This window comes from Manacus candei, unplaced genomic scaffold, assembly GCF_025592945.1.
Source record: "Manacus candei isolate 608988 ecotype Guabito, Panama unplaced genomic scaffold, ASM2559294v1 h1tg000028l, whole genome shotgun sequence".
NCBI classification, from domain to species: domain Eukaryota; kingdom Metazoa; phylum Chordata; class Aves; order Passeriformes; family Pipridae; genus Manacus; species Manacus candei.
Genome location: NW_026138076.1, coordinates 10,660,178 through 10,674,368, shown reverse-complemented (window position 1 = coordinate 10,674,368; position 14,191 = coordinate 10,660,178). Strand labels below are relative to the sequence as shown.

At 40.4% G+C, this 14,191-nt stretch overlaps 1 protein-coding gene across 5 annotated transcripts in view; it reads right to left on the bottom strand.

The window, feature by feature from the left end:
* Window positions 1-14,191, bottom strand: part of KIT (KIT proto-oncogene, receptor tyrosine kinase) — a 54,369-nt gene that overhangs the window by 21,059 nt on the left and 19,119 nt on the right. For all 5 annotated transcript variants that reach the window (XM_051790376.1, XM_051790379.1, XM_051790378.1 and 2 more), the window contains exons 3-7: window positions 10,741-11,019; window positions 7,257-7,393; window positions 4,437-4,596; window positions 1,420-1,609; window positions 621-736 (exon numbers count right to left, since the gene is read on the bottom strand). In XM_051790376.1, coding sequence (XP_051646336.1) covers window positions 621-736; window positions 1,420-1,609; window positions 4,437-4,596; window positions 7,257-7,393; window positions 10,741-11,019 — 882 coding nt within the window. The remainder of the gene's footprint in view (window positions 1-620; window positions 737-1,419; window positions 1,610-4,436; window positions 4,597-7,256; window positions 7,394-10,740; window positions 11,020-14,191) is intronic.

Here is a 14,191-nt window from a genome sequence, read left to right as displayed (position 1 = left end):
AAGTTTAGCTTTTGTCTTGAAGAATGCTATTTGGAACTGAAGCCAATGCTCTTTCTTAATAAGCACATCCCAAAGATGACATCACACATATTTGTAAAGCTATGCAGATTTCTCTAAAGCAATGGTGATTTATATTATTATACAGAAGTATTTAGATGCCAAAAGGCATTTAAATGTTAGTAATTCCCCTGACAAGCATTCAAATTCAAGTCAAACAAATTAAGAACAATTAATATCTTTACTTGGTTGACAAAAACGCAAATTATAATGCCTGTATATCCTGCTCCACCTCAAATTATAAAAGGTTTATGTTACATACTTATTTTTGAGATCATGTTTCCAGGTGCTACAGTTGTTTTTTTTTCTGTATAAACTACCTAGCTGCTCTCTGGTAATCTCTGGAATATGTTTGCTAGAATGTAAGGTCACGCTGGATACTACATGGATTTGTGTAAATACTCTGCACTTTTATATCTTGACATTTAGTTTTCCAGCATGTGCTTCACTTCAGAAAGCCTCTCATATGCTGAACCACGCTGTGACATCTTGTGCATATATTATGCTGTATAAAATACAATGATTGTGATAATGAAATATTTCAGACTGTTCATTTTACTTACTTTTCACATAGACATTAAATGTTACGGAGGAGCTGGCATCAGAATTGGACACAAAAAATGTGTAAATGCCTCCTTCTGTTCCTTTTAATCGTGTAAGGTGAAGTTCACTTGTATAACTGTAAAGAAAAAAATTAAGCATTACTAAGGCACACAGCTTGCTGCACGGAAGCTGAGGAGGGAATTAATAGCGTGTCATTTTCTGCAGACACAGTCCATGCAAACACTCTCATCATGCATTACAACAGCCCTTGCACTTCTAATACCCACAAGTTTTGTGACTTCCAACATCCAGATGTGTGCCTGGTGATAGCTCAGCACCTCAGACCTCATGCAGGCACCACCACCTATTCCTCTTCTCACTGAGGAGGGAACCATATTTACAATCTAGACCACATGTGCTAGGTGCTTCACTGGATTTTTGGAGGACCATGGATCAGGGAAGAACAGTGCACAGCAGAAATAAAAGTATAAGCTTTTATCTAGAGCACTTGGGTCTGCTGAAGCAGCAGAGGGAGTTTCTGCACACAAACAACTCTAAATTCTCACTGTTGCTCATTGGACAGGAATGTAGGTGAGTCGTGAGCATACAGCATGTTGGTCCTCAGATGGTGTGGTTAGCTCAGTGCTATTCCACATCGAGGTTAGCAGTCTTTGCACCAGTTACTGTGGCAAGCCACATGTACTAAAAGATCTTCTATAGTAACAATTTTCTCACCATCTCCACTTTCCTCTTTCCAGAACAGACTCTAGTTTGCTGTTCCAAAGTGAAATCAATAGCACTTACAGTCATGCGTATTACCTGTTATTACCCACGCTCCTGAACTTGACATTATGGTCTGAGGAATTCTGTAATGTTTCATTCATGAACATCCAGACTTCTTCCTTCGGTTTTGGATATGCGTCATATTCAACTGTTAAGTTTCCATTTTGTCCTGCATTTATATCTACTGTGGTATTCATTGTTGCAAACAAACGGACAAATCCTTTAGCTGATGGTCATAAGAGGAGAAGAAAAACAATTTCAAGGCCATTTAGAAGATTGACAATACTCTAACCATGCTTAGAGTACTTCAAGATCAGTGATCAAATATCCAACTGTGTAACAGAAAACCTTATCTGCAAAGCAGAACTTGAACCCTCACCTGCCAAAACCAAGGCCAATAGCTATATATGTAGCAGTGAGACACAGGACTTAAAGCAGCCTTAGTGCCTTAACATCCATAATTCCATCTTCTGCTGACAAATATCCTCTATTTGCTTTTGGAAAAATGCCAGGACATGTTTGATTCTACTCAAGTATTTATATTTTTCCAAAAATCAGAGTTGCTAACTGTCTGGTAAAAAAGAACTAAGAAAAAAGCAAGATAAAATCATTTATGACAATATACTAAAGTTTTTAATGTTCTTTGTCAAGTGTAATTAAGAACAACATTACAAATGAAGCTATTCAAAGCTGTAATTAGAGAAAAATGTGCTAAGTCCATAGGCCTGGATACCAATCGTCTTAAACTAAGGCATTTCTGTACATCTGCTGCTGGGTCTTAATCTTTTATTTGGCAGATACCATGTACCATTGTGCAGTTCCGTTCCAAAATATCATGTCTAACAACATCCTTGCTGTAGCAGTTTTAATTTCATTAATAAAGTCATCAGCTTCAGGATTTACTTTGAAAAGACAAATTTTTCCGTCCTATTACACAAATTCATAAGGGAATTATCAGTTTGATGGGCAGATTGCAATTAAAAGGAAACACATTTACTGAGAGCTTGAATTTAGACCTAAAATCAATCTCAGATCCCTGCTTCTTCCCACTCTTTAGTAATCAAAATGCTGGGGCCAGCTGGGCACCCGAGCTCGGGAAAAGCAGAGCCAGTGGGGCTTGGTGAAAGCATATGGAGCTGCCAGAGCACTTGACAGGTGCTTTGGAGAAGAAAGGATGAAGTAAATTCACAGTAGGCAGGTATGCTCTAAAATGTCTCCTTCACTAGAAAAGAGAAAAATGTTTCAAATCTGGAAACTGAAGATTTGTAGTTCCTTTGCAGAGCTTTTTTCTGTTATCTGTATAAACACAGGATCCTCTATGCAACCTACATTCAAAATCAGACACAAGAGCTTTCACATAAAACTTTATTATGATGCTATTGGTCCCTGGAATGCAGTTCTAGTAACTGTCTACAGTTAGATAAATTAACTGCTAGAAAAAGTAATTAGGAAATTTACCAAAAAATACACATTATTTCTTGTAAATCTTTTGGCTAATGTTAAAGCCACAGTGATTTAGGATTTGATGCAATCCCAGGATCTCTCCAGTACACACCATATACCACTTCCCAGGACCCTGGGAGCTTCACAGCTCAGGTAAATATAATCAGTCTGAATGAATGGTGAAAAGTATCCAGAAGTTGGAGCTTAAAAATTTTAAGTCAAATTTGAGAGTGTGGGGGGAGAAAAGTATCTCAAAAAGAAAAGATTCCACCTTTTCTCTGGCATTTTGTTATTAAATACAAAGTTACTAAATAAAAACTTGCTACTTTATTTTCTACTTTTTATAATACCATCCTTTATTTTAAACCCCAGACTTTCCAAAGTCAATCCTTTTTAAAGCCACATTTGCATACGTAGTAGTACTAAGAATTTCTGCAGTCAAGAACTTCCCTCTTCTTATAATAGAAGCTTTCACATTGATTCCCTTGGGGAAAAGATTTTCTTTCATACTTCACACTGTTTCACTCTTTTACATATGAATGTAGTCTCTTCTGTAAAAAAATGAGGAAAACATCCCTGTAGTTCTGAGCCCTACCCCCTCCAACGGCAGAGCAAGGTAAAGGGCACTTAAAACCTCTGTGGCTTTGCTGAAGATCTGACCCACATAAGTCAAACACTTCTGTTTTCTTTATGTTACCAGGGAAAGCAAAACAAGCATTGTTGCAGGAGTGTGTGTCTGTGAAACAGAAAAACGGATTTGAAAGAAAAACAGGATCCAAGGCTACACTTCCCTCAGTTACTACACCTTTGAATGGTACGGAACTGAAACAGTTGTAGCCAATTACACAGACCAGAATGATACTATTAACATACCAAGATGTCCTTAATTGTACTTAATTTATCAAATGAGCAGCTTTAAAATTCAAAAGGCACTGTGTGTCATCCAAGTTAATATATAGCAGACTCCAAATGCACCTGTTATTAAACAAGAGGAGGAAGGGAGTTTTCTCACTGTTTAAGGTCATGATCCAAAACATGTAGATGTGATGGATAGTGGGTTTAATAGGGGGGTGACCTCTGGAACAATTTCATGCCGTCTGTGCACATCACGATGTTCCTCAAAGCATCATTTTAAACAGAGGTACAAATATAGCTTTTACGTAAAAACATTGACACACTGTCAGTGAAATTTCCCATCCTTGGAAGGCAGGTATTAAAGACGTGTCTTGTGCTTGTGCTGCCAAATTACTCAGGCACAGGGACAGCACTAGGCAAAAGTAAATCACTTGTTTTGTCAAAACTGGATTAAATTTTAAATTAAACCAGGAAGGATGAGACAAACCAGAGAGATGGAAACACTGTTGGGTGGCTGTTCTAACATCACTTTCCAATAACATGCAAAGGGTTACAGAAATCAAAGTAGTCATACACACCACAACACTTCCTGAGCCATCCCATATGGTACCAGTCAGCAATAACCTTTTAAGAAAAGCAACTTTACTCACTGAGGTTTGGGGAAAAGGAGAAAGAAGGGAGGGAAGACTCCCTATTGTTCCCACTCTTCATCTCCTGCTCTTAGAAATGTTAAGATTTCTACAAGAAGCATTTACCTAGTGCTTTCAAGGTTACTGTGGCATTGGTTTTTCCGAAAGGGTTTTCTGCTTGGCATATGAATTCTCCAGAATCATTAACTCCCACTGAACGGATGTTCAATGTTAATTTCCTTTCGTATCCATAATCACCCAAATTTCTGCTTTTGCTTGTAACAATCTGTCGGTAAAAAACAATTAACAACTAAAACACTGTGTATGCATCATCTTTCCTAGATAAATTAAAAATAGAAGTAATTATAACTTTGCTATATTAATATTCATAACTTTAAACTGGAATAATAAGCCAGCATGACAAACCTGTCACTAGAATCTCTCCGTGCAAAACAAGTGTGTGATCAGCTGCCTTTGGGAGATAATGTTCTCTCTCCTAAGTCCTATCCCCTCCTCTTATTGTTCTTTTTTTTTTTCTCCTCAAGCTCCCCTGTAAGGCCAGAACGTGGGGTGGGGTGAGTGTGGGGCTGTGCTCACCTGCCTCAAGAAAGCCAAAGGGGGGGAGACCAGCCCAAGCCAAGAAACTAAAACTCTAACTTCTTCAAATGTTTCCATTGCGTGATGACAAGGGTGTTGTGCCCAAGGTCAGGCCCAGCTTATTCTGGATACATTTCCAATATTGATGAAGGCGAGGAACCAACAGAAGGTTTTATTTACACTACCAGTGCTTCTAGCTGTAGGACTTAATGCAACGTGACCACTGGGTGCTGATTTTTCTAATGCTCAGAAAGTGCAGTTCTTATATGAAGTTATTGCAACTCTGAAGTGTGGTTCACCACTTAAGTGGTGCCTGAAGTTCACTGACTGCTCAAATAGTTAAAATGATTATGTAATTCTGTGAATTACATAAGAGAATTTAAGGTCCTGGGGCTTCATTTTAAACTGTGTTGTCCTATGTCCCAAGGCCACAGCATCTTCTGATTGCAGGCATGCTGCAGAGCCCTGCTGGCAGCAAGCTTTACACAGCATCCTTCCTCTGGTACCCACTCTGACACTTGGTCCTTAGCAATATATACTTACTACTCTTAAATGCAATTGGAAACTTCATTCTCTTAAGTATAACATGACCCTATGAATACGCATAGAAAAAATTAATACTTTGATGTGTTGACTTTAGTTTCTGTGAGAATGTTTGGTATGGTTGGAAAGACTGATAAAATTTACACTGATTAATCCAAATGCAGACCTGGACTTGTTATGATTTTCCAATTGAATTATTTCAATTCTTGGAGCCTCCAAGAGCTTCTAGACAAATTAAAGTTTCTCAATGCAATTTTGATTCCTCCTGAGCTATAATAATCACAAGAGACGTTTATGTAGTATGGATGTGCTTGTTTATAACAATTCTACTAATTTTCAAAAGTGGCAATAACTTCAGTCATACACAGAAAAAGCGTGTTTTTTTCCTCTCATCTATTCAGGACAAAATGTAATTCTGAATCTACTTAAATATGAAATTTATGTGTACTCTCTCAATACAAAATTAATTTGATAGTCAGTATTTAAAAGACAGCATCTCCTGCTATTTACTAGAAAAGGCAGAAAGGTCAAACTTATTTGGTCAAAAATACTTTCCTTGTAGCTTTTACTCATAAAGCGAAAAATGATAAAGCACAAAAACTGAAGGGAAGGCCTCAATTTCATCACATATAACAAAGCAAAGGGAAGGGAATGAGAGAAGAAATTAAGTTCTCAGATGAAAGGCTTGCAGCTGATCTTGGCACAGGACCAAAAATGGATCTGCATGTCCCATGCCGACTTCATGTCACTTAGACCTTCTCAACCTTCAGAGCTGTGAGCTGGGATTTCTGGAGCAGAGAGCACTTAGCAAGAACAGCTTTGCCAGAGCTGGTGGATTAGCTAAGCATGGCATTCCCAGCCCTTGGGAATGGGACTCCTGTTCATTATGTGCCCAAGGCGATGGGATTTATCCAAATATCACATAAGTCTTTTCTTCCATACACATGGACTGAGAATTACGTATTCTGCTCACTACCATTAGCAGTAAACGACCAGCCAATTAGCTGGTGGGAGTTACTGAAAGGTCTTCACAAGGGTTTTTAATTTATTTAAATTTCAGGGTATACCCAGAAGACCTAGAAGCATTCTCAAAAACACCCCAGTGCCTGCTGCTCATTTCAAAGACAGAGCTGGCAGCATGCTGGCTTACCCCAGAAGGGGATCTCTCTGCTCCTCTTCTGCAGAATTGTTGTGCTGCTGGTAACTAACTCTCCTGGAGCACCTAGACTGTCAATAATTTAATCTGGTGATGACAGTCAGTAACCTCATCTATCTCTGGCAGACAGAAGCCCATTCACTGGTTCATTTTTCAGAACTTTTCCAGTTAGTGAGGCACACCATGTAATTCAAATGAATTAATCATTCCTGTGAATGCTTACTACTATTCCTGTCACACACAACCCCATGCTAATTAGCAGGTATTTTACTGTTAATGATAACAACTAGAATACGTAATTTGCAGTCCATGTGCTGATATTTGCAGCTCCCATTGATTGCAATGTGATGTGTAGGCACTCTATGCTTCCATATTTAGGAGGCCCAATAGAGGTCACCTAAAATTCACATTGAAGAGCCTAATTTTAATTTCTCTTTGGGAAGAGAAGCCTGTGCAGATGCTTTTCCTCCCAGCTGTCCTCATGGGCACAGGACTGTTGTTGCTCCCTCATCAGTCTGTGGGATGCTGGATCTTTGTAAATGCAACAAATCCAAACTGACACAGCATCAAGTAGCCAAGACAAATGTGAATGTCTGCAGAGGGTCTGTGAACTGTGCTGAAGTATATATGATAGAATTAAAGGAACTTACCCCACTTTTGTGAGAAATCCAACTAGCTTGTACGCTGCTATCCACATCCGTGATTATGCATGTAACTTCAAATTCTTCCCCTTCTTTGAGAAGCTCATAGCTTTTTGATAAGGTGATGACAGGAAGAGTTTTGTGAACTGGAAAACAATTTAGAAGCATATTATTTTTCATTAGTTCCAGTGCTTCCAAGGGGGGATAAAAATCAACAGTCATTAACTTTCCAATAAAATCAAGGCTCTGATATGTATTCAAATTTTTCTAACATATTACACAATTGTTCCTTTACAACAAGCATATTTCTGCTTCAACCTCCCTTCAAACTACACTTAAAAGTTAGATAGGATTTGTTAGAGCATAGTAACTTGCATGAAGAAACTTGAACGATACTGAACCATCAATGAGATGATTCACTCCATGACAGTGATTAAAAGGTAGCACTACGGAACCGAAAACATGGTAAGGATCAGTCACTCAAGAACAGTGGCCTAGCACTAACTGCAAATTTTAATTACAAAACATTACAGCTGACAGAAAGTACTGTCTGACAGGTCCCTGAAAAGCTCCTGATGGAAAGCCTAGGAAGAACAGGAAAAGCTCAAGGACTTCTGCACACCTGCCTCTGAAAGCACTACAACCTCTGCTTATGGTGATGGTTCAGAGTTTGTCACCCAAGGAGTAGGTGGTTACAAGTAGCTGTGGACTAGCTGTACCCCTGTTCTGCTACTGGGTGTCTTTTGTCAACAGTGAAGTATATCTGAGGACTGTGTGTTTCTTGTTTCCACAAAGCTCTTCAGCTCTTCCCCTGTTCCCTTCATGCTTTGTTTTTCTGTTTTCTTCATCCTTTCTTCAAATTTTCTTTTATTAGACTCCAGTGAACTTCCCACTAGGGCTTTTACACAGGATGACTCACTTTCAAACTGTGAATGTAACATATATCAGATAAGGTCATCCAGACTCTTTTCCTGCCTCTGACACAGGTTTTGTAGTTGTCTTAGGTAAATTGTACGAAACTTAGGAAAACACCAGGCTTTTCAGGTATTAGTACTTTAATAATAATGTTTTCCTCATGTTGCTGTAAGTGGTTACAGAAGAGAAGAAACATGTTGCTCTCTTCAGATATAAAGGCTCACACAAAAATGCACACCAGCATTCAGCAGTACCCAAGAGACAGGAGGAAGCTGGTGCAGAAGACATTCTGTGTTCTCATCTGTCAGAAATATCTATGGACATCCAAAAAAACAAGCCCTAAGTCCATAAAGCCCCTCATTGTTTTGAGGTGGGCTGGACATAAACTCTACCTGTGCTGTTGTAGTTGGTGTAAGTCTGAGTGCACCTGCACAGCTCCCTGTTTCATGGATGCCTGTCTTTCTGCACCAGAAACTCAGATCTGGAGGTCTGAGTGCCACGGTTGTAGCTACAAAAACATTACCCAACAAAGGGTCTCCAATGCATTTAAATGTTGAGAGAAGGAGAAACTGGGAGTTTTACCTTTTTTACCTTTTAACTCAATAAGGACTGAACACTACCACACGGTAATTACAAGACTGAGAGTGATAATGCTGTTGATGGATTTCAGCAGATGTTTCCACTTACTGCAGGCTTCCCCCCTGACAGAAAACGTGGGCAGAATGCCGAGGTGCCCCCAGCCACCTACGGCTGCCCACCATCAATGGGCTGCTGGCAATGGTGCCAGCTCAGCACTCTTCCATCTGAAGTCACCACTGTATTGAGCAAGTACAAGCTTTTATCCATTAAAAAATGAAAAAGTCCAATACTACAACTTGCACCCTCCTTTGTCAGAGAAACATCAGTTATGTCAAATAGCTGGTTTCTTTCTTTGGACACTACTGAAGAAACAGATGAAAAAAACACTTGTTACAGAACAAATAATAAGAGACAGCAAGAATGGACTTGATTTTTGTTTGTCAAAGGCAAATGCCAGAGATGCCTGCACTGACTCAACTTTTGTTATCTTCTCATTAATTGAAATTTTATAACTCCTTAAAATTCACTACATCAGAATTTCCAAATCACCAAGAAAAAAAGACTTTTTAAATTTGCCACACCAAACTCCACACTTAAGAAAGTCCCCACTGCTCAAGTCCTTGCCCCACCACCAAGGAGCATGTCACTGGGCAGGTCACAGAGCCCCAGGCAGGTCACAGAGCCCCCGCCATGAAGCAAACAACAACATGTGCCCTCATTACACCATGGGGCAGCCCTCTTTCTCCAGAACTCCATGCTGCTGATGGCCTGGCCTCAGCTCCCAACACATGGCACAGCGCAGGCAACAAGGGAGACGCACACCAGCTCGCTGGCCCAGCCCTCCTTTGGCAGCAGCCTTGGCAGCACCACTGGGATAGCAGCGCTGACAGATGGATGCTATAGGAAGCACAAAGCCAACCAGCATAGCCCCCATGTGCTGCTCTCCTTTCAATAACAAAAACCCAACCAGATACCTGAGCAGAAATGCCCTTGCAGCCAAGGTAATCTCCTAGTGCACAGCCTATGAGTGTGCCCAGACAGGGGATGCTCTCTCCCCAGACCCCACTGCAGCCTCCACATCACACACATGCCTGAGCAGAGACACGCTCTCAGCTGTGGTGAGGAGTGGCTTCATTCCAGGGGCCCAGAGCTACACGGACAACAAACTCATTTACTTGCCCCTTAGGAAATACCGAGCCAGCCTGGTTTGATGAACTGCTCCCTCCACTTTCCTCCTGGAGGTATTTAGACAGCCAAATAATGACACACAGGGTAAGTGTACACAGGGTAAGTGTACACTCCAAACTACCCAGACAAAACCAGCCTGTAAAGTACTGCAGACAGGCATTGGGCTTCTCCTCCTTCCCAAACCCACCGAAGCACCCAACCCTAGGGCACAAGAGTGTGTGAAGGTCAAGTGTAGGCTATCACCAACAGGTTTGCCAAGCTCACTGGTGCATGTAGCAGCTCAGCCACAACACATTCCTCACCACAATCTGAGTACACAAATGCTGTTCTGATCATCTTCACTCCCAGATACGGAAACAAGGACCTTCTTCTCCAAGTTCTGCTTCTCCACCAAATCCCTCTTCTTCAATGCCATCAATCAGTTCCTCCTGCTGTCACTTGTGGGCGACAGACATGTGAGTCAGGCACTGAAATCTCCATCTTGCTTGCACAAACCTGTCCAAACCTCAAGGCACAGTTTTGTCCTCAGAGTTCAACAGCACAACCCACATTTCTCATAATGATGAAAAAACCTCCTGGAAATCACCAGGAACAGAAAACAAAACTGATCATGGCCAAACCTTCTCAGCACATCTACAAGCTAAGTGTCACGAGATCAATCTGTGCCCCAACACAATTTGCCCAGAACAAGCTTTCTAAGCTCATCACTTTCCTTTGAACAGTGGTGAGGTTTCACAGTCCCTTCCATCAGCTTCTGGAAGGTGAAGAGTAAAACCAGGTGCTGTATACAAAGGCAAAAATCCCACGTTACCTGGTCTCACATTCAGGTAAATGTTCTCTGATATCTTCTCAACTCCATTGTGCTTGGCCAAGCACTGGTAGCAGCCTTTAAATGACCTCTGGACGTTCTTTATAATGATGCCTTTCTGGGGATTGGGAATGAATGTCATGTTTTTTGGGAGACGTTTGCTGTCACACTTTTTCAGTGTGAAATCCGTAATATTTGGATCTGTTAGCGGGCACACTAGCAGGATGTCACTGTCTTCTTTTCCGTAGATCAGAGAATCAACGAGGAAGAGCACATTTGGATCTGTGGAGAAACAAAGATCTGTCAGAGAAGCTGGCATTGCACAGGGAACTTCTGATGACCCTAGAACTCTGCAATTGGGCACTTATATCAAAGAAAGTTTTACTTTCAGACAGTAAAACTGAGTATTGCCCAATTCACGTTTACCAAGAGACATTAAATTTAGTCTTAAAAGAGCAGCATGAGAGGAGATATGCAGTAGCATTCAATACTAGACACACTAAAGAATCATGTGCACTAAAAATAATCTTACTGCTTTTATATTTGGAGATGGAGGGGTTTTTTGCCTTGTTTACCTCCAAAATATCCCCACAACAGTAAACAGATTTTCGCAGACCATTAAAAGTAATTTGCTTTTAGCTAGTGGCAGGGCTGTAAGGTTTCATGCCCACAGGAGGATTTGGAAGAAATTTATGAGCAAATGGAAGTTGAAAAGCACCTAGATTATGGTTTTCACTTCTGTAAAATACATAATCTAAATGAACACACACTGCTACCAGAGGAAGCATCAAACAACTTCTCTCTTTCTCTCCCCTCCTTGAAAGCAGGGATTATTTTTAGCCTCCTTAGAAGAAAAACTGGGCATACAAACAGCATATCTGATTGAAAAATCATCATGCAATCTTTCACAAGGTAACTTTTCTAAAGCATTTCATCTTAGCCAACCACAGCACACAAACATACAGTACTTTAAAAACTTTTACAACCAAAGTTGGAGCCCGTGATAGGTCATGACCTTGAAATGCAAAGAACCTGGCAAACACAAAAATAAAAGAATGTGTGATGACAAACCCTCTGTAAAAGCTTATTTCAGATTCCATCTGCCCTCCCTACAGAGTAGAATGAATTAGAAACACAAAAACAGAGGGAAAAGTTTTCTTTCTATTTTGCAAACATGCTTACAACTTGAATGATTAGAGATCAACAAACCATGACTTAACAAGGAAGACTAAGAGAATTTGGTTTTAAGATTTTGGACAACAAGTACCAGGCTGAAAATGAAGCATGGGATTTTACGTAAGCAATCTGCTAAGCTGAATGCTGCTCATCACTGAACAGAGAAGTTACTGGCCGGTTTCTAGCTTAGAGTGAGGGTGTAGCTTCAACCTCATTTTACACTACCACCCAAGATGCCCCCACAAACTACAAGTTTTGAAGCATCAGTCTAGAACTAAAGTAAAGCATGTCCAAACAGAAAATGTGACCTTTTGCACACAGAGATACTTAGATAAATGCTATGACTAGATGTCACTCCTGAGCTGGAACAGGATGGATTAGAAAAGCTCATCTAAATGTCCCTGCTAACAGAGACTTAACTGATTGGTTTCCACTCAGTCCACTTTTTCTCCAATATGGACAGAGCCAAGATATCTTCATTACGCAGAAAGTACGGCTCCCCAGGAGAAAGAAGAACAACATTTTTTGAAAACAGAAGAAAGAAACAAAGACCTGTTTTGCTAACAGCTGAAATTGTGGGGAAGGCCTTGACTGGGGCAAGCAGAATTGTTGAGGTTCTCCTCTTGCATCTTCAATCCCCCTCTAGAAGGGACATATCACAGTGAAAAGACATGAAAAGATTTCCTGTAGGGAATCCACGCACAAACAAAGCTGCTCATGGTCATGTTCCTCCTTTCACGGATTTCCACCCCATGTACATCTTGGGTTTTACTTGCTTTCTGTGCATACCACAGGTTTCCAACACAAGATATGGTGGAGCTAATCATTGCTTGCATCTGAAAATACTTGAGATCAAAATTAAAAGATTTTTCTCTCTTATGTAGGTGTTTGAACTAACTTGATCTTCACTAGTCTTGCTTGGATCAGAACATAAACTGCTTCTATAGACACAACACAGGCCCTTTCAGCCAAAACAGAAAGGTGAAACAGGTAAGCGCCCATGGTTTGTCAACACTGTGTCACTCTTGGTCACAGAAACATAGGAAATTTAGGTTTAGTAGATCCAGAAGAATGTGAGGTATAAACAGACGCCATCATTTCATGTGTCACTTGGGACTGTGCAGGATCAAGGTTCTTGGTCCTGTTCTCTCTTCACTTTCAGCTTTACAAGTAGAAACTGTATGGGGTGCTTGTGGCAATGCCACAAGCAGCAGAGCACATGGCAGCATCTTATAGGTTATGTAAGATGTCATTAAGCCAGAACCTATTGCAAAATGATAGCCAACCTCACAAACATACTTATTTCACTGTCAGAAACTTGTCAAAGTGAAGCTTGTGCAGTTTTCAAACAAGGGACACAAAAAAATTAACAATGTATTGCATGAAGGCCACACAACTTCCCTGATGCTATGGTGGAGGACTGCCTGGTGTCCTGAGATGGAGGAGTCACTCTTGTAACAGCAGGCAAAAACTTCTCTATGATCACAGCTCTCTGAGATAATTACCATGACCTTCAGGAAAACAATCATGGTAGATAAAGTCAACATTGTTTACCACATATAGGTAAAATACATGTCAGATTACTTTTAGTCATAGTCTCAGAGAAACATGCATGGCTATTTGGACAATTCACGAGTGGTTAAAAGAGCATTCATTGTTAAAAGAATGTTGTGTTGCCATCTCCCTGTCTTGGAGAACAACCTTGCAGTAATTTACAAAGGACTGGCAGGGTTCAGAAGAGGCTCTTTGAGACATCCCCATTGGACACAAAATGCTGTCTCCAAGAAAGTGGATGCTGTAGGACTTTTTTCCATCAACAGTGAAGGAAGACCACTAGAGCCATGTGAAGAAGAAGCAAAATAACCACTTTCCTTAGAAAGTAAAAGGGAATGCCAGGCATAATAAACTGTCAGTTTGAGGGCAGTTGATGAAGCCACAGATTAGGAGCCAAAACCAGAAGAAATCTGAAGAAAACACTGCAAAAAGAAGAGTATTAAAGGATTGAAAAAATGTGTCAGAGAAGAAGCACTTTTTTTTCTTGTCTGAGATGTTTCTGATCAGTCACAAGGTATATCAGAAGCTGGAGGCAGAGGAATCATTTCTGTTTGTTGGCTGAGGCCCGAAGCACGGCCTCAAAAAAACCAAATCCTTTAGGCTAACTGCCTCACTAAATCAAAAGCTTGGGACCAAGCCTTATATGACTCTATACTGATGGATGGCGTGTAATTAAAAAGACATTTCTACATATTGCTTGCTTCCTCACAGTACAACTGACTCA